A 20,206-nucleotide genomic window follows, 5' to 3' on the forward strand; every position below is an offset into this window, starting at 1 on the left:
ACCCTCGACTTCCGCATCCTTTCAAAGCGCATCCAGCCCTTTCCTTGCGCAATTTCGCTGTCTGCTAATTGGTTGCGTTGGTGTCTCCTCAGGGGATTGATGTCCCGCCCCGTGACGCCAGTAGCCAGCCAAGACTCAGGCCGTATCAATCCGCCCCCGTAATGCCTTGCGTGGCGGGTTCTTTGATGGATGGCAGGGCGGGTTTGGGCGCGAGAGAAGGTCGGCGGAAGATCTTACTACATGGAGTATGAAAGGGAAGAACGCATTCTGGTGTAAAAGTAATTGTGTGGTACGTTTTAATAAATTATTTGTACTGCCCTACCCTGCTCCATTCTGCACGTCCAAGTCTTCGATTGGGAAGATGGGATCCAGATCCTAAGCCCAGGAGGTGGGTGGGTAAAACCGCTGGTAGCCTGGACTATCAAGAGGAGGGCGTCCCTAGTAGCGCCTGCCAGCTTGTCATGGAATCTAGAATTTAAGCGTCACATTGTAATCTCTTTCGCAAGATCTCAGCCCACAAAGAAAAAAGCAAGTTGAACCACAGACTTGTTAATTAAAATGGGGTGTGTGATTTAAGTCCCACTGAGCCTTGATCCAATCAGAACAGAGCTGGAAGGCACTTTGGAGGTCTTTTAGTCCAGATGTCCCCAACTTTTTGGGCACCAGGGACTGGTTCTGTGGAGAGAGGTTTTTCTGCAGACCGGAGGGTGTGTGGTTTTGTGTGCTTCCTGTATCCCGCGGATGGGGCTTTGCTTGTTTGTGTGGACTGGTTGCTGGCATGCCACGGGGACCCCTGTTTTAGTCCAACCCCCTGCTCAACTAGAAGACCCTATACCATTTCAGACAAGTGACTGTCCAGTCTCTTCTTGAAAGCTTCCAGTGATGATGAAATGATGATGAAATGCAAACTACTTCTGAACACAAGCTGTCTTCACTGTTAATTAATTCCGGGTTGCTTCACTCCTTGATTAGTTTCCATCCATTGTTTCTTGTTTTGCCTTCTGGTACTTTGGAAAATAAGTTGACCCCCTCTTGTTTGTGGTGGCCCCACAAATACTGGAATATTGCTATCTTGTCATCTCTAGTCTTTCTTTTCCCTAGTCTAGACTAGCCATATCCAATTCTTCATATGTTTTAGACTCCAGGCCTTTAATAATCTTAGTTGCTCTTCTCTGCACTTTTTCTATCTTAACAATTTTTTTGTAATGTGACCAAAACTGGATGCAGTATTCCAGGTGTGGTCTTACTAATCCACATTTTTCTTTATTTAGGTTACCTTGAAAGTGTTACATTCTGTGGCGTGATACTGAAACGAGATTCTAATGCAGGGCTTTTCAGCCAGTAGTATGTGTACCACTGGTGGTACTTTGGCACCTAGCAGGTGGTATGCAACCATCCTAGAGGAGAAGTAGTGTGTGGGGGGGAGCGGAATGAGCTAAGCGGCAACGCTGTAGAAGCCTGAGGGAGAGACAGCTGGAGCTGCAGGGCTGTTGGGCCTCCGCATATCTGTACGCGTGGCTACAAGCTGATCGGCATTTCTGTAGGGCTGTTGGGGCTCAGCACTGGGCTCCAACTGACTGACACTTCCAAAAGGAGCATGTAGCTGGAGGTGCATGGAAAAGGGGGGGAGAGAGGAAAAGATATAAAAAGAGGTTTTGGTAGGAAAGGGCCAGCGAGGGGCTACCCCCCCCCCCGGCTGTGCACCTGCTCCCTGGCATCCCTGCTGACCTCTCAGAGAGAAAAGAGGCAAGCCCAGGCCAACAAGGTGCTGATTTACACTGCGTACCTACCATCAAAGCAAGAACATGCTTAGCCTTAGTTCCACGGTACAGTCCTGGAACCAGCGATGGGCCGCCTCAGCCCTGGCCCACCCTGCCTGCTGGACGCACAGGGTCTAATGTCCCTGGGGACTGTGTTCTGAGTGCTTTACAGGTTTACTTTTGTAAGTTGCCAGAGCCTCCAGGCAGGAAGCTTCCCATTTTAACCCTTCCCCTCCTGTCATTGCCTCTGTGCCTGAATGGCCTCTGCGTGGCTCTCAGCTCACCTCTCTCCGACTCACTCACCTCTCTCCGACTCACCTGTGTGTGTATATGCGCATGGGGTGTGTGTGTCTCAGTCCTTGTAGCTCCACACTGTGACATTGGGGAGGAAAAGAACAGGAGAGATAAGAAGCTGCGATGGGAGCTTCTTGCAGCCTTCCATGGGGCTGGGAGCGGGAGCTGAGGGGGGCAAGGTGCGATGCGATTGGCGGCACAATGAGAAAAAAAAACAAGAACTCCAAAAAAAGAGCAGACGTTTAGGGCACAGGGCTGCAAGTGGTGAGACATCTCTCTCTCTCACACACACAAACACACACACACGGGTGGGTCTGGGAGAGTTGCACTGAGTGCCACACACAGGCAACAACAGGGAGGGGTCAAAATGGGAAGCCTCTGCCTACTCTGTCTGTTGCCATCTCTGCCTGGAGCCTCTGGCAACTTAAAAAAAGGGGGTAAAAGAAGGAAAGGAAAGGGAGGGAGAGAGTGAAGGAAAAAGGAAGGGAAGGGGAGGGAGGGAAAGAGGAAGGAAGGAGAGGCAACTTGGTCGGAAATGCCCCAGTTCAAAGGAGAAAGCAATTTTGTGTTCTCTTTTGTCACAGACAAAACTTTGTTGGCAATCCAATTTAACATTGATATTCTTGAATTGTGAGCTCTTAGGAAAGTACCGTATCCCCTTCTTGTGTGTTGCTAACAACCATTTCCAGTGGGGAAAACAGGACAAAGCAGAGTGGGGAAAAATATTTTCCTTTGCTATATTTCCTGTCTGAATTAGACCAAGGCAGGGTTCCTACAGAAGAGCCCTTTTAAGGATTATGTATTAATAGAAAAGCAACTAAGCTAACTCTCTTCCTAAATGCTAAACCTGTTGCACATAAAAAATGGAGGAGCTCTGATCAACTATCACAGCCACCTTAGAACTTAACTCCGTATATTCATTATATTTTGTAATTCTTATAAATAACACTTGTTTATATTGATGTAAATACTTCATTTGTTCTGCCTTCAGCTAATTCTTTTCTATGTCTGGAATTGTTTCTTATTTTAGAAGAATATTTTAATCTCACTCAAGTACAGCTGCAAAGGATTTTACTATGAAACATTTTAATGATTTTGTTATGAAAAAGTATGCCTTGATGGTTTCATTCTTTCTTATTCTAATAAAGGAGTCAAAGGTACCTAGTTTTAAATATATATTGTTTAGGATTAGGGTGTTTTTTCAGAATTTGGTACATTACATTTTTAAAAGTATAAATTCATAATATTGTGGCTACTGATTGTTATTTATTGAAGGTAAAATAATCTAAATTGTTTGCAGTATTAATAAAGCTCTTTACATTTTCAGATTTTAAAATGTTCTTTGGATCAAAAATAACAGAAGAATCCTTGTAGCGGAATTCAGAGAAACACCAATCTTAATACAATGGAATCTAGTTAACAAAAAAATGTTGATGGATCAGCAAGAGAAACTGTTGTCTTATAATGGGATACTGCTTCTTTTCCAATTATCAAGAGGGAACAATTCACAGAGTGATGATACCACAATTACTACATTGCATGTGAAAAGAATGACATTTGACATTGACACTAAATTGTTTAATGAGGTGTCTACTGGATCATTTTGCATATATGGTGAAAATATTGAAATTATTCACTGCAGTAATGCATCTGACTTCAGAACTGGAATTCTTCAACCTTATATTCTTTTGAAAAAGAAGAAAAAGAAAAAAAATAAATATATACTATTGTTGCTTCATATCCATAATAAATTTGAACTGGTTCTGCAGTTTAAATTAGACTATGCAATCAAAGAACCTGTAAAATTATTGGCTGGTCCAACCATAATATGGTATTATGAAGGACATCTGTTACATATTTCTCCCCAAACTGGCACTGTTTTATGTGCCCCTATTCAGTTTTCTTCTATCCAATGGGCTGGTCAAGTTAAGAGTGAGGGTACAATTGTTTTAGGAACCAGACCTGCTGGTTTTCCAGGAGACAATAAGCAAAGTAATGCTAGCTCAGACCTGGCCATCTGGGGATATGAGTGCTTTGCATATGGAGTTGACAAACAGAAAGTACTATTGAATGCTAGTTTTTTGCCTCACGCTTATGGCAGTGTGGTGCGTTGTATATACGTTTGCAACACTGAAGTAAGAAGAAGCAAGTTTAAGACGTCACTGATTGCAGTTACATGCAAAGGCCAATTGATTTTCTTTCAGGATGGTTGGCCTAAACATCTTTTGCAGCTTCCATATGAAAATCCTTTTTCAGTACAAATAGCTGCAGTGGATAGAGATCGCCAATTAGTGATCGTGACATTTGCTTCTGGAGATGTATGTGCTATATGGAAACATAACTTGCAGGTATTGAACTGATGTCCTAAAACATTTTTTATTAGAATTGTGGAGATTCTGTCTCATGATCTATGATCCAAGTCATAGTTATCCCAAAGATGCTTTTTTACGAGGCAACTGGACTTTCTTGTTTTTCTTTGTTTCACTTTTCATTCAGGAAGCTTCTTCAGCTCTGGCTGGATGGTGGGGAATGGAAGGATTTATACTCCTTTCAGACAGCTGGTCATTTGCTTTCTTTTTGAGAGTTGTTTATACCACCTGGAGGTCTATCTGTTTCGTCAGGGTCACCTAAGTAGTACAAATGGCTATGGAGCCTTCTTGGAACTGTTGAAAGACTATGTTGTAGATTGAAAATAGTTGATGTCGTATTCCTCCCTTCTGTTGAGAGCTGTTGAAATTGATCATTTGCACTACTCAGGTGACCCTGACAACAAATCTCCAGGTGGCCTCAACAACTCTAGTGACCAGCTGTCTGCAAGGAGTATAAATTCTTGCATTCCTCACCATTCAGTCAGAGTTGAAGAAGCTTTTTGGATGAGAAGCAAAACATCTTCAAAGAAGAACAAAGTCTGATTGTCTTGTGAAAAAGCATCTTTGGGATTCTGTCTCATTGTTTTTGTAAAATATTATCTGTCTAGTTATTCCAGTCCAGATTCATGAAAGAAATGCAGATGCATGTACTGTTATTTTGCTTAAGTGTTGAACATTCAATCAAACAAAAACTTCCCTGCAGTTATGATATAGGACAGCCATTGTTTGCATAGGAACCTGATGTGCATTATGGAGTTCTGACATATAAAGGTTTTCTTGGTCCTTGTAAAAACAAAGCTTATTTTCTAAAATGAGTGATACAATTTTGACATCATAATGTAATCAATTAACTCCTTTTAATTTTATATCAGCTCTGTGTCTTAATTAAATCCTTGCTCATTATATCAAACCAGGCTGGACATAATTATGGTTAGTTATAGTTATAGTTTATAGTTACCTGAGTTTATAGTTAACTACAGTTTATAGTTATAGTTACCTGAGGATTGGAAAAGAGCTGATGTGATTCCCATCTTCAAGAAAATGAAAAAAAAAACAGACCCAAGGAAATTACAGACCAATCAGTTTAATATCAGTATCTGGGAAGATAATAAAAAAACAGATCTGCGAACAACTAAAAGCAAACAAAGTTATAACAAGCATGGGTTTGTTAAAAACAGATCATGCCAAACCAATCTTATTTCATTCTTCAACAAAGTGACTAAACTAATAAACTAATCTGATTTATGTTCTAGGTGGCATCTTGCTGGAAGAATGTGGAATCTGTTCTGGTAGATGATTTTGCTGGTATTGGAACTGAACAAATCTTAGTATTTTTAAAGAGTGACTCTATTTCAGAAACACTAAAGGCATTTCATATAGCAGATTTTGGAAATATTAATTATGAGGTAAGGTGCTACAAATAATTGGGAAGGGATTATTTTAAAAAGAATTATGTAGATTATTGCTTTAATTAATTTTGTTTATTTAAATTTAATTTTTAATTAATAATTAAGTTCATATTTCAATACAGATTGTAGTATTAAATACAGGATTTCATTGAACATTTTGATTTAAATTGCTGAGTTTGGTCATGTCAATATCTTGCAAATCAAAACTTTGAACCACTTAAATTAGTTACAAAGCAGGCAAAAGCCTTCCTATGTAAGGTTTAACATGGTTTATTATTCCAGTACAAAGTACTTCTAAGCATTGGGCTTGTAGATTTCAGTCACCATCTCCATTATAAGTACAAGTAGTTCAAAGCTTCCATTTGTGTTTTATTTCAGGTTCTCATATTTTAGTAATAGCATAGTGAAATAAATCGCATATAAACTACCGTGGAATGAATCACACATGTTAAGTTAAAACTAACAAAACACATTATGGCACCTTATGGTACAGTATATAAACATAGCTGTGTTTAATCTTAATTATGACTTATTGAATAGCATAAAATTAATTCTGTAACTTATGCATGAGACTATCATGATTTACCTCATCTAATTCTAAAGATTAGGGTTTGAATGACATACTAAGCTTTGATTTTTGTTTCTAAAAGACAAGGTTGAGTTTATTTGATATTGATATATAGATGGTAACACATAAGTCCAAGATACACTATTTAGTTTTGTGTGATTTAGCATTCTGATTGAACTTGGCCACTGTGTATGTCTCTTTTTCAAGCTTTTAAATTACTATACGTTGTTGGTGTAATTGGCATCTTTAGAATATTTTATAAAATTGTGATTCCCCTCCCACCTAATTCATATTACATCAAAAATTAGAGTGCAACTACATGCAGCATATAAGGTATATCTGGTATGGGAATGGGTGGGTGAATGAGTGAGTTTCCTGTAATATACAGGGGTGCACACAAAGCAGTGTCAGTCTCTTCTGCTGCCTGACCAGAAGGGGTGTGATTAATTTCAGTTTCCCTGTGGAAAGATCTTAAATTTATGTTTGGGTTCTTGTGATGTTTTCCACTTCACAGAGTGCTCTGTAAATCTTTGGTGTTTAATTAGTATTGCTTTTTCTTAGAGTAATGTAAACTATGGAAATGTCTTGTCTTCTCCTGAAGAGATACAAGAGAATCGCCTTCTTACTATCAAAGCACTTGAAGCACGATTACAGGTTGGTAGGATCTTTTTCTTGGATATATATTTTGTTTTATTTAATGAAACTTGTATTTTGACATGTTTTCAGTCCATCTACTATGTAGGTAGAACATTAGCAACTATTCACAGTTATAAGCATGACTAAATATATATTATTTTACTTCAGTTTAGAAATACATTTCTGGAAGTCTAGAAGCCTGATTTCTAACTTAAATAATTCTTAAACTATATGAATAAAAATAGGAAGAAAATACTTAAAAAGGTAAAGGTAAAGGTTCCCCCGCACATGCGTGCTAGTCGTTTCCAACTCTAGGGGCCGGTGCTCATCTCCGTTTCAAAGCCGAAGAGCCAGCGCTTGTCCGAGGACGTCTCCGTGGTCATGTGGCTGGCATGACTAGACGCCAAAGGCGCACGGAGCGCTGTTACCTTCCCACCATAGTGGTCCCTATTTTTCTACTTGCATTTTTACGTGCTTTCGAACTGCTAGGTTGGCAGAAGCTGGGACGAGTAACAGGCGCTCACTCGGGATTCGACCCGCCAAACTGCCGACCTTCTGATCGACAAGCTCAGCGTCCTAACCCACTGAGCCACCGCTTATAAGAATATCATCACAAACCCTCTGTTCTCTTATATAGGCTGGTTTTGCATCTGTTCGAGCCATTCAACAACATTTACGCCTCAAAGAAAAAGTTCTGATTGAAAGCTGTCGTGCATTATTAGATCTTGTTCAAGATAGGAAACAAAGAATTCCTAGGATCAAAAAGGTATTTTGCAGCAATGTTAAAAATGGTGTGTAATTTTTTCCCCTATTACATAGGTATAGAACTTGCCGTTTCTAGTAACAAGCAAAAATAATAATGGGTCCAGTTAAACAAGTAATGTTTAATTTTTAACAGAATGCTGGTTGAAAAATTGTTGCTATAATGTTCAGAGATCACTGAAATATTGTGCCTGCCAATAACTCATATTTATAATATTCAGGTTAATGATAACTTTTCAATAGTTTATATGGAATCATATTGCCTGGGCACTTGTATAGTGCAGTTTACTCAATTTGAAATTGAGGGGGAAAATCAGAATGGGTATAAATACTTGATAAGGATGATTTAAAATTGCACGTATCTACTGTAAATGTGTATCTTACTGTGGTAATTTTAGTCGACCCTCAAGTTTATATATTAGTTAAAATGCATTTTGAGTTCCACGATTGTAACAATAATAAATTCTCATTATTCAAAAAGTTACTTGGCTTTATATTTTTTTTTTAAATCATCTTTCCATCTAAGGAAAATCTTATTTCTCTTTGGGATGAAAGAGAGGAAGAATTTCATAATGGTGCATTGACTCCAAGTGAAGATAAAGAACAAATTGTAAAAAATATTTGGTATCGTGTGGTGGATAACCAATTAATAGTTGGAGTAGAAATCATGGAAACATTTGACTTGTGAGTAGTTTAAATTCTATACGATCACACTGAATCATTGGCAGCATTTATATAGTCAAAATCTGAATTCCAAAATTGAACATATATCATTGGTGGCATTTATGTGGTTGAAGCCTGAATTCCAAAATAAAAAAGTCTAGATATATAAATATGTAAAAGTATTCCAAGACAAAATGTTATAAGATACATCTTATGAGTAAAACTTGAAGATATATTTGATTGCATTGTATTTGATAAAAGTTGATACAAAATAGTTGTGAATTATAGATATCAAATACAGGTAACAACCACAGCTGAGTCCAAAATCTCTTACTAAACAAGAGAGTTATTGAGTTATATGCCAGTTGCCAAGTGTCCAAATTTTGAACATGTGACCTTGGGGGATGTTTCAACAATCGTAAACGGTGAAAAACAATCATAAGTCACTTTTTCCAGTGGCACTTGAACTTTGAAAGTCACTAAACAAATGGTTATAAGTCAAGAACTACCTGTACACAAGAGCATAGTACACTACAAATGCTGAAGCTATAAATATATTTGTTTACATTGTGTTCTTTTGTTTTGAAACAGGCAACTCAGTGATGGCTGTTTATCTCTGATAATTGGCCAGAAGCGCCGTTCATTTTCTCCATCGAAATGCCACTGTAGAGTAGTTACAGTGACAAAAGCTTCAGAGGCTGAGCCTCTATCATATTGGCACTTGGAACCATTGCCTAAAAGAATCAAGTTAAGTTGCTTTAATGAAGAAAGCAAGTGCAATGGAAAAGACTCTGAAGTGAAAAGGAATAAGGCAAAAGCCATTACAGCAGTTACTCATCTGTCCCCTTTCTTGGCATGGCATGAAATAACTTGTGTGGTACTGCTTCATGCAAAGAAGAGTGGTAACAGTGAAAACCAGCAGAAAAGCAAAAGATTGACTTTGCTATGTGGAGATTTTTTACTAAGTCTGGTAGAGATTTTTACTGGAAAGCTTTCAATAAATTTGAAAGATTATAAATATCCAGGTAAATATATACATTTACTATAAGAAATATATATATATCCCTATGGAATAAAGAATGAAACTTTATATTTTTTCAAAATAAGACTTCTTTTAGTGTTTTTATATTGCATACAATATTGTCTGTATGTTACAATTATGGTCAAATTCTATATTTTTGTTTCAAAAGTACCTTTTTTAAAAAAATACTTTCTTTAGAATAACATTTTATGTAATATAAATAAGACAACACTTTTCTATTGATCACTGCCTTAAAACCATGTCTCAACCCTTCTTCAATTTCCCTTTATAGGTAGTCCTTGACTTATGACCACAATTGAGCCCAAAGTTTCTGTTGCTAAGTGGGACAGTTAAGTGTTTTGCCCCATTTTATGACCTTTCTTGCCACCATTGTTAAGTGAATCATTACAGTTGTTAATAACTTTGTTGTTAAATGATTCTGGCTTCCCCATTAACTTTGCTTGTTAGAAGGTGGCAAAAGGTATCACATGACCCTGAAACTCTGGAATGGTCATAAATATGAGTGAGTTGGCAAGCATTTGAATTTTGATTATGTGACCATGGGGATGCTGCAATGGTCATAAGTGTGAAAAGTCATAAAGTCACTTTTTCCAGTGCTATTATATCTTTGAATGGTCTTGTAAGTTGAGGACCACTTGTACCCAGTTTTTTATAAGAGTTTTTATTAAATTTTATAGGGTTAGGAAGAGGATATGACCAGGGTAAGGATCAGGATTTGGGATGGGGTTAGGATCGGGATTAGGGTAGGAACGGGGTTGGGAACAACATTGGGGTTGCCCCCCAATGACATTTTCAAGCTTTAGCAAACAGACTATTGTCCGGGCAGAGATGTTCAGTTAAGACTAATTAGTATAACAGTAAATAGCTATAATACATATGCTAAATGATAATCATATACGGTGTCAATTAGTACATATCATTCTCCTTACTAATATATATTCAAAATAACATATCACATTCATTTCTCACTAGTTTGTTTTCCTAACCATTGGTAAAATTTATCCCATGTTTTAAAATAAATTGAATCCTCTTTCTCTTTAATCTCTAAAATTAATCTGTCCGTTTCTGCACATTCTAAAATTTTCTTGATTAAAATCTCCTAAATTGGCAGGTTTTCATTGTTCCAGTATTGGGCAAATGCTATTCTCGCTGCTGTCAATACATGCAATATTAGATACTCATTTTCCTTCTCATACTTAGCTCCTAATATTCCTAACAAAAACAGTTCTGGTTTAAATTCAACCTGTATTTTAGTCTTCTTTTCCAACCATGTACTGTATGTATCTTAAGCCAGAACTTTCTCGCTTTAGGGCATACCCACCTGATATGGTAGTAAGTACCTGGCCTTTGTTTACATTTCCAGCAATTATTTGAAGTATTTTTAAACATTTTAGCTAATCTTACTGGTGTCATATGCCATCTATAAAACATTTTATACAAATTTTCTTTATATGAAAGTGCTTTAGCCAATTTAATATTTGCCATAATTTTTGTAGTCTTCCAAATCTATAGAATATCCAAAGTTTTTTGCCCATGTTATCATTGTATCTTTTACTTGTTCTTCTTCAATCTTCAAGTTTAGCAGAAATCTGTAAAGTTTATTAATCAGGTTTTCATCTGTTTTTAATAATATTTGATCAAATTCTGTCTGTTCTTTATAAAAAACCCATTGTCTTTGCATCTTTTCTATATTTTGTTTGAATTTGTAAATATGGCCACCATGCTAAGTCAATACCTTGTTGATGTAAATCTTGTCTGTCTTTCAATTTTCCTTCCTTATCTAGAACATTTTTGTAGGTAAGGACTTTGTCATAGTTAATTAAATTTGGGTAAGCAAAAGCTTCCATTGTTGAAAGCCACTCAGGTAGTTTAATATATATTTTCTGCTTTATTCTTTCCCATTCTAAAAGAAGTACATTCCTTATAAAGTGATTTTACTTGTACCCAGTTTTTATAAGCTTCTGGAAGAAAGTTTAGAATTTATTTTTTATTGCAAATTAACTTATAACCCTATAATATCTTCAGTTACGACCCCAACATTCTAAGTATCAAAAATATGACACTTTCCTAAACCAAAAAAATGCAATAGCATGCACTTGCTATTTTATTAGATGCTTTCATTATAGTATTAAGAATACATATTATAGACTTCTGGTTTTGCGCGCTAGTGACCGGTTGCAGGCTTGCGGATTCTCCGCATCCACGCAGCTAATTTTGCCATGCCTGGGGACCCTAAATGGGTCTAAGTTGCCCCGGAGAGGCAACGAAGAAAGAAGGGTGCTACAGCGATACTGGAACGGCGGCGGCCATTCTGTTCGACTTGGGGAAAGCCTTCTAACCGGACAGGAGAAAGGCTGGCCGTATTGTATTGACCAGCCCAAAATACTAGCAACCGAAGTCCAAAAGCACTAACCAGCATAACTGTGAACAGCATGCTTGAAACTGGGTGAGGAATTCAATCTTCTGTTTTCTATTCTACATTTAATTTCCTGGAAAAGATCCCCAAGAAGCAAAATACCTCTGAAAGGGAAGGAGGGGGATTTCCACCCCACCCTTATACTAACGGAAGCCACGAATTAAACTTTTTATGGAGGATCAAAATATATGGAAGTAAATATAAAACCTGAAATTTAAAACTTAAATCTGGATAAATCTAAAATTGTTTGAATGGTTAAGACTCATTTTAAAGATAATTGTTCATTTTGGAAATTGAAAAAACAAATAGTTGCTGATACCTAGTGGTGGATGAAGACTATGACAGCTATGAGTTTAATATAACACTTAGCAAAACCTGGGAAAAGCTAATCTATTTTTGTGACCTTCAAAGTTTTAACAACAAAGAACAGCTGTGACAAAAAAAGACAATAATCTGGGCTGTAGACAAAGAGAATTATAAATTTCAGGAAAAAATCTTTTTTGAACTATGGATTACAAATATCTATTTAATTGGGACTCTAAAGCTATTTGTAGAGAAAAGAAAGGAAAAGAGAAACTCAAATTCTTGGCCATCATGGACCAGAGACATGTAGAAAGAACATATCAAGAAAACATAAATACTTCACAGGAGGAGATGTATAGTATAGTGCATCTAATTCAAACAACAATGACTTTAAACCACGAAGAAATCCAAAATAACTTTGATAATATAAATCAATCTATTTCTAAGTTAACTCTACAACAAATTTTTTTCCAGAAAACAACAAGAGAAGGAGCAGATAAAACAGATAAATGGATATAGAATTGAAAATAGAGACTTCAAGATGGAACTTAACAAAACAAGGAAAAATGATTTAATCCTAGTGGAAAAAAATTCACAAGAATTGGAAAAAACAACTTATCCCTTAAGACTACAAAATAAATCCAAGGACAAGAAAACAGATTGGATAAAATGGACTGTAGAGATGTCAGGAACATCAGAGAGAAAGGAAATGATAAGAAGCGGAGAGAAAGAAAAAGATGGAAAGGCAGAAGCCCCGTACAAAGACACTTCACCTGATTTACTTTTTATATCTATAGCAACATTTACGAACATACGGAAAAACCTTTTGATTCAGCAAAATACATTGATTAAGAAAGATACTGGGCAAAGGAAAAAGACTAAAGTGGAAACCAAGAAAATAGATGATGGGACTTACCAGAGAGAATACTTAAAAAAGAAACATTTGTTTGAATATGGTTAAAGAAATAGAAAAGATTTGGAATATATATGTCATTCTAAGAGGGATGAATTCCCTAAATAATATAGTATGCTTTTTTCCTTTTTTTGTTCTCTTTCTTGATATGAGTAATATAAAAAAGTTGAAATGACTTAGATAAAGGAAATGTTTTAGATACTTAAATGTGATTGAATTTAAGAAAATTATAATGGATAAAAATGTTTTGAAAAGAGTTAAAAGAACTAGATGTATTAAATGGAATGTTTAAAGATTAAATATATTTTAATTATGGTTAAAAAGAATAAGAAATTTAGGAAATAAATATATATTAGCTTAGGACAGATATATATTTTAAGTAGTATGTTATTTATGTTTTACTCTTGCTCTCCTTTTTTCATTGTTTTATCTATTCCTTAAGAAATGTAAAAGTGTGAAATGGTTCATATGGAAAAATAGACTTACATTTTTTAATGTAATTAATTTTTGAGAAAATCTTAATCAGTAAGAATACCTAGAATTTGGTAGGAGAAACTAAAATAAGGACTAGAAGAGGAACTATGATGAGGCAACCAGAATGATTGGATAGAAAAGAAATATATTGATGTGATTATTATTTTTAGGAATATTGGGAAAATATATATTTAATTGTTATCTATCAAAATAATAAGAATTGTATTAACTCAATGTTTGCAAAAGAGAATATTTTGGGAAAAGAGGAAATCAACTAAAACCATTATGCGGATTATGGATTATAGAAATCAATTGTTAATGATTGTTTTACAAATGTAACCCAGACAACGCACTACTCACCAATTATTAAGTGATTTATGTGTAAAAAAATCAATAAAATACATTACAAAAAAGAGTGTGTATTATATATTGTTATGCATTTTTGTATGCCAGTTAAAGTTTGTCATGTTTGAAATGGTATCTAAACAGAATAAAAATTCATTTTAGAAACAAAATTAAGTAAATATCGATTTTAAATGTATTGTACTGCTTAGCTTTGTTACTGTTTTTTTTCTTTTGGTGTTGCAGGTTCTACAGAAGATCTTTTGGCACTCTGTGCAATATCAAACAAATCCTCTTTCCAAATAATCTCCCCTGACTGCACATTGCTTCCAGTGAACAAGTGGCTATTGGAACAAATGGAGTGTGCACCAGTCAAGCAATATCCTGATTATATGGTCTGCTGGAAATCAGGAAATCTGAATGGCACTCTTTTCAAGTGGAATCTAAAAACACCTTCTGAAGGATTTTTAACAGTATTTTGCAGGTAGCAGCCATTGAAAGCCTTATAAAGACTGTTAGCTTCTTAGGAAGTATTACAACTGTGCTGAATTATTTTGTAGAGGTAATAATTGTATATGTTGCTGTTAGAGGACCCCTAAAAGATCAATTTTTGTCCCTCTGGTATCTGCTAAATAAGCAAGTGATTCATTTGTTTATTTAACAAAATCAAATAGTTTACATAAGGTGCCATAAAAATTTTTAACTACTGGCTTAATGCAGTATCTGATAAGAGAAATTAATAGGAATTTGAAAAAAAAACTTTATTTTTTTTCAGAATTAACATTAATCAACCTTTATTTTTTTATTATGTAATGTTATGGAAGATAAGTAATCTCTTCACTGTCATAGTGCTGCTAAGAAACAGATAAGAAGTAAATGACAAATTATGAGAACATGGTACATAATGCTGCCTCTGAATTTTGCAAGTTTTTGAATATATAGGACAGGTGTTAGTAGTCAGCATAACAATTATTGAGGCCTTTTCAACATTGTTTTTATGCTTGGCATTTATTCCAAAGATAAAATTTATTTTTTTCAGCCAAAGTAGAGTCATGTTTCTTTGCCGTGAAGAATTTTGTTTTCCATTAGTTCACTGTGAATACACAGTGACAACTGACTTGCTCATCTATTTCACAGACATCAGCTTACCTTGTTCCAATGCCTTCATGCCTTCATTGGATTGCTACCACCAACTTGCAAGATAAAATTACTGAAGTTTAGAAATAAGAAACTACTTGCTGAACAGCTTGGACTGACTTTAGTAAAAGAAACAGAATTTTTCCAACATGTTTTATCGTCAGCTCTAAGATATACTGGAAATAACTTTTCTTTGAAAAGTGAAGAAGAAAATAATAATAGTAGCTCCGCAGTCGAACACTTCAAAGAAGCATTTATAAAGGAACAAAAGCCAAGTATGCTGAGTATGAATAGAACAGTGAGTGGTTCCTTATTCAGAAAGCATATTTTGAATTTATTTGATTTGCAGATGAATTCTGATATGATGTCATGGCAATGCTCTTCATTCTGACTTTATTATGCAGTATTTATTAACTACAACTATAATTCATTTATAATATATATTTAAGTCTACATTTAATTAGCCTGTAAGATTAAATAAACCAAGCCTGCTAGTGTTTTAGTTCTATTTCTAGGAAATTTCTATTACAAGAAAACTATTTTGCAAAAATTTCAAGGGCTATGAACTATTATTATTTGCCTAAGCAGACATACATTTACCAATATATTTGCATTTCTCACAATTCTGTATTCACATATTGGTTTATTCTAGAACAGCAATTATGAGTCTTTACAGGAGAGGAGGAGGATAGAGTGAAATACTTGATTTGGTACCATTTACAGATAAAGGATTGTATAGTGGTATACCCTGACATTTACTATAATCAGCATTGAGTTTTCTAAGTTGTGTTACCTAGAAAAAAATCCTGCCACAGATAGCTGTATGATTGATAGGCACCTTGTTGCAATGAGATATTAAGAGCAGCTATCAATTGTTCACTTATTTTTCTGCAGACAACATTTGTCACAGCAGGAATGATGTATGATTGCTTTAGTTTCAGCTTTCAGGAATTTTTTTTCAGTTAATATTCACTATGGGGTTTTTATCTATAGAGCGCTGTGGGTGGCCATAGATAGTTATATTAAGGATATTCTTGAATAGTTGAAGAAATCTGAGAACCTGCAGAGTTCTGCATGAGAACCTGCTGCATGAGTAAATTAAATTATCTCATGTGTTCTGTAGATGTATCTTTTGTATTGACTACAAATATAACAAAGATATTTTATGTTATGTTTAACTTATTATGTTCAATGTCAGCATACAACGTATATTTAGATTCATATTGTACATATTAACAGGAATCAGCATTCACACTTGATCATATGCTAGTTTACCTATAGCTACAATCATCTTATATCTGCAGTTTAGTAATAAACTGTATCTACAGTTTAATAATAAAATATAATATGGAAATTGGCAGTGTGCTTTTTGTAATCCTGTGCATAGAATAATAAGGTATGTTGTTCTGGCAATTATGGAACTTGATAATTACAATTTTCACTTTTTCTTGATCACTCTTAGATTGCTATGGGCAAAATGCTAGTCAGACCTTGCTTTAGATAATTACAATTTGTTAAAATACATTCAAAACACATTCGGCAAAGCACTACCAAAGAAATAAAATGAAAATGTATGGTCTATACCAGGGGTCAGCAAGCTGAAAGAGTGAAAGAGCCACTCGGAACCGGTTCCCTCACAAAAGGAAAAACTGGGAGCCGCAAAAAATGTGTGCACATGCGCATACATGCGCGCATGCGCAGAACAGGGTTTGACTGAAGAGCCAAGGCAAGATATGCACTTACCCTGCATATTTGAATTGATTGGTTGAACTTTTTTAGTCCCACTTTTTTTTTTTGAACTGCACATGGCAGAGGACTGGGAGCCGCAAGAGACGGCTGAAAGAGCCGCATGTGGCTCCGGAGCCGCGGGTTGCAGACCTGTGGTCTATACTATAGCTTAAAGCATATATATCAGACTCTTGATTTTAAAACTTTTTCAAAAGAATAAGTGGATTGAAAAAAGCAAGTGATTGCTGTGATGAGGGGAAGCCATCATTTCAAAAGCATCTAGCTGCACAATCCAGAATGTCTTTGGTAAAAATAACTGGAACTTTCCAACTATTCCTATAGTTTCCTTACTTTTTTGTTGTCTTCTGTTTCATGGCCAAAGAATATCTTTCTGTCTCCATTAATACTCAAGCACTAGCCTCTGATTTTAAAGATCCATTGTAAACTGATAAGCAAATTTCACATTCAGAAAATAATTTCACATTTTCTGTGATTTCAGCTTGCAAACCTATATCTTTTAATATTTCTCTTAGGACAGTTTTACTAAGCATTTTCACTTCAGCAACTATTGTCCATTTATTATATATGATTACAACTAATACAGCCATCCATACGTTTTAGTAATGAATGCATTCTTTAACTGTAGATGTCTATGTAACTGAAAGAGCATTATATATAAGAAAGAGGAGATAAATTTCTTGGAATATTTAATACTTTGAAGAAGTTCTCCCTCAAAGTAGAAAAATGCTAATGATAGTATACACCTAAAATTTATGTGGAACAGCCCAGTGCATATATTCTGGAGAGCAAGAAGTTCCCTGATGATGGGCTCGGGCATGAGCCTGAAATCTTGGAAGAATAACACTTTTATCCTGGTGACTGATTCAGATTGGATCCTGCAACATTATCCTGAGACATCTATATTTACAGTACTTCATTCATGACACTGAAAATAGTTTAATAAGAACCAGATTTATTTTATTTATTTATTTTATTGAATTTATATACCGCCCTTTCCCGAAGGACTCAGGGCGGTTATGTACAGAGGATATAGCTTGCAGGCTGACCTTGGGGTATGAGGAAGAAAATAGAGCATCAGGCTGCCAAGCCATAAAGGTTGGAGAAAGCTGATTTAAACAATATATGAAGATAAAAGGGATGTACTTAAACAAACAAAAACCTATGAAAAAACTTTGCAATAACTTATTTAACATAAAATTATAGACATGGCATTTCCTTCTGTAGGAAAAGTACGGTAAGTTTAATCTTGGCTGTAGTACCTAGCATTGTCCCTTTTGGCAGAAACAACCTCAAATAGGTATTTCTTTTAATTGTCTACTACACTGACATCAACTGGGAAGATTTTTTTTTCCTGCTTCCTGTGTGGCTGTGGGTTTGTGGGCTATTGCTATTCTACACTCTGTCAGGAATTATCCAGAACTAAAGACAAAATACAGAAGGATGAAAGAAACAATGTAATCTACAAAATCAACTGTAACCATTGCAAACAATTCTACATGGAGCAAGCATTGTGTCAATTAAAAGCAAGGATCCATGAACACTAGCTGGCAGTCAAACACCACAATCCCAAATCCTTTATCTCTACCCATACTGACACCAAACAAAACCAGTTCAATTAGAGCAACACAAAAATCATTGGTCACGCTACCATCCACCACGCTCGTGAGTTCATGAACGTCTGGCACTCCATAAGCAATTTCATCAACTTGTACATTGACCTACAACCAGCCTATGAACCTCAGAATCCAAACCAACCGCAAAGCCAACCAGAGAGCACCAACCCTCAACCTACGCAAGCCTCCCCCAGCAGTTCCCAATGACCTTGATCTCATCACAAGACCCATCACAAGATTCTCACTGATGACTCACACCTGACCCATCACAAGACCCTCAGCCCTTATAAACAGAAGAAAACTGACCCTGACATTCCCTAAACTCTGCTGAAGATGTTACCTAGCTTGGTAAAAAAAACATTCGGAAACCAACACACAAGCTCGGAGAATGAACCTTCACTCTCATCCTACACCTGAGCTACAGATATTTGCCACTATTGCAAGCCTTTTTGTTTGTTAAGGGAACTTTCTTATCTCTTCTCTACAGTCAGTACAGATTGTGGGTGCGTATCTCACAGACTTGATGTGATGGATGCCAGGTGAGATATTTCTACAAAATAGGTGGTGGTAGCAGTAACTACCAAATATATCTACCAGCTCAGAAAGCAAGATCAGATGTATAGTTCTGAGAGAACAATCTTGAAACTTCCAGTCTTTCACTTTATGGGATCAGCTGTGCCACTGTAACATTAAGCTGATTATGTTTCTATTTATCCACATATATTTACAATTCAGCAACATATTGTATATGATCAAGAATAAAAGAAAAAGATCCTCTGGGAAGCCAAAGTTGTGCCACATAACTCCTGTTTCTAGGAGGCTGGATATATATGAACAGCAGTATAAGAGACTTAAGCTAAACTTGTTCTTATCTAGATTTTCTTTGTTTTAAATCAGAACTTCATCCCTTTAAATTCTCTTTTCATTAACCAACATGAAAGCATCAATTCTCCTGAGGCTGAGGCTTTTTTTTTCAACTTTAGTGAATGTGAAAATAAAGCTGTTATGCCCTGGTTGGCATTGAGGACTCCTGTTCCTTTTCATTTACATAAGCTTTTGCTTCAGTGTGATTGCTGAGTTTCCAGCTAGAAGTGATCTAACTCTAGCATGCCAATTAAGTAAAGTTCCACTTTGCCAGTAAAAAATTGATTACTATGATTGCAAATACATTTGAGAGATATACATGTCTTCACTATAGATACTCCTTGATTTATGACCATAATTGGGACAGGTAGTCCTTGACTGGTGACCATTCGAAGTTACAACGGCACTGAAAAAAGTGACTTTTGACCGTTTTTCACACTTACGACCATTGAAGCATTCCCATGGTCACATGATCAAAATTCAGATGCTTGGCAAGTGATTCATATTTACGACAGTTGCAGTGTCCTGAGGTCATGTAACCAAAATTGGCTGCAGTATTCCAGGTGTGGTCTTACTAGGGTTTTATAAAGCGGTACTTTGCGTGATATTGATTCTATGCCTCTGTTTATACAACCCAGGATTGTATTAGCTTTTTTGGCTGCTGCTGCTGCACACTGCTGGCTCATAGTCAAGTGATCGTCCACTAGGACTCCAAGGTCCCTCTCGCAGTCACTGTTTTTAAGCCAGGTCTCACCTAAAATGTAAAACTTTTCCTGCCTAAAATCTAAAACTTTGCTTTTCTCCCCATTGAAACTCATTTTGTTGGACAGGGCCCATTGTTCAAGTTTGTTGAGATCTTTTTGGATCCTGAGTTTGTCTTCTGGCGCATTGG

The 20,206-nt window shown here is 36.0% G+C and overlaps 1 protein-coding gene across 1 annotated transcript; it reads left to right on the forward strand.

Annotated features, from left to right (window-relative positions):
• Window positions 1-159: 159 nt before the first annotated feature.
• FANCB (FA complementation group B) lies at window positions 160-15,208 on the forward strand. The gene is made up of 8 exons (XM_081327027.1): window positions 160-289; window positions 3,382-4,402; window positions 5,677-5,829; window positions 6,962-7,054; window positions 7,674-7,802; window positions 8,325-8,482; window positions 9,053-9,486; window positions 14,198-15,208. Exons 2-8 carry the CDS (start codon window positions 3,482-3,484, stop codon window positions 14,437-14,439), a joined length of 2,130 nt encoding a protein of 709 aa, XP_081183153.1. The 5' UTR covers window positions 160-289; window positions 3,382-3,481; the 3' UTR covers window positions 14,440-15,208.
• Window positions 15,209-20,206: the final 4,998 nt, after the last annotated feature.

Source organism: Vipera berus, assembly GCF_964194415.1.
Source record: "Vipera berus genome assembly, chromosome: 4".
NCBI lineage: Eukaryota > Metazoa > Chordata > Lepidosauria > Squamata > Viperidae > Vipera > Vipera berus.

Bases quoted from the DNA above. Each gene is read 5' to 3' on its own strand.
- FANCB (XM_081327027.1), top strand. From the start codon at position 3,482: ATGTTGATGGATCAGCAAGAGAAACTGTTGTCTTATAATGGGATACTG. The intron at 5,830-6,961 runs GTAAGGTGCTAC...GCTTTTTCTTAG, and splicing joins TTGGAAATATTAATTATGAG to AGTAATGTAAACTATGGAAA. The intron at 7,803-8,324 runs GTATTTTGCAGC...TTTCCATCTAAG, and splicing joins GAATTCCTAGGATCAAAAAG to GAAAATCTTATTTCTCTTTG.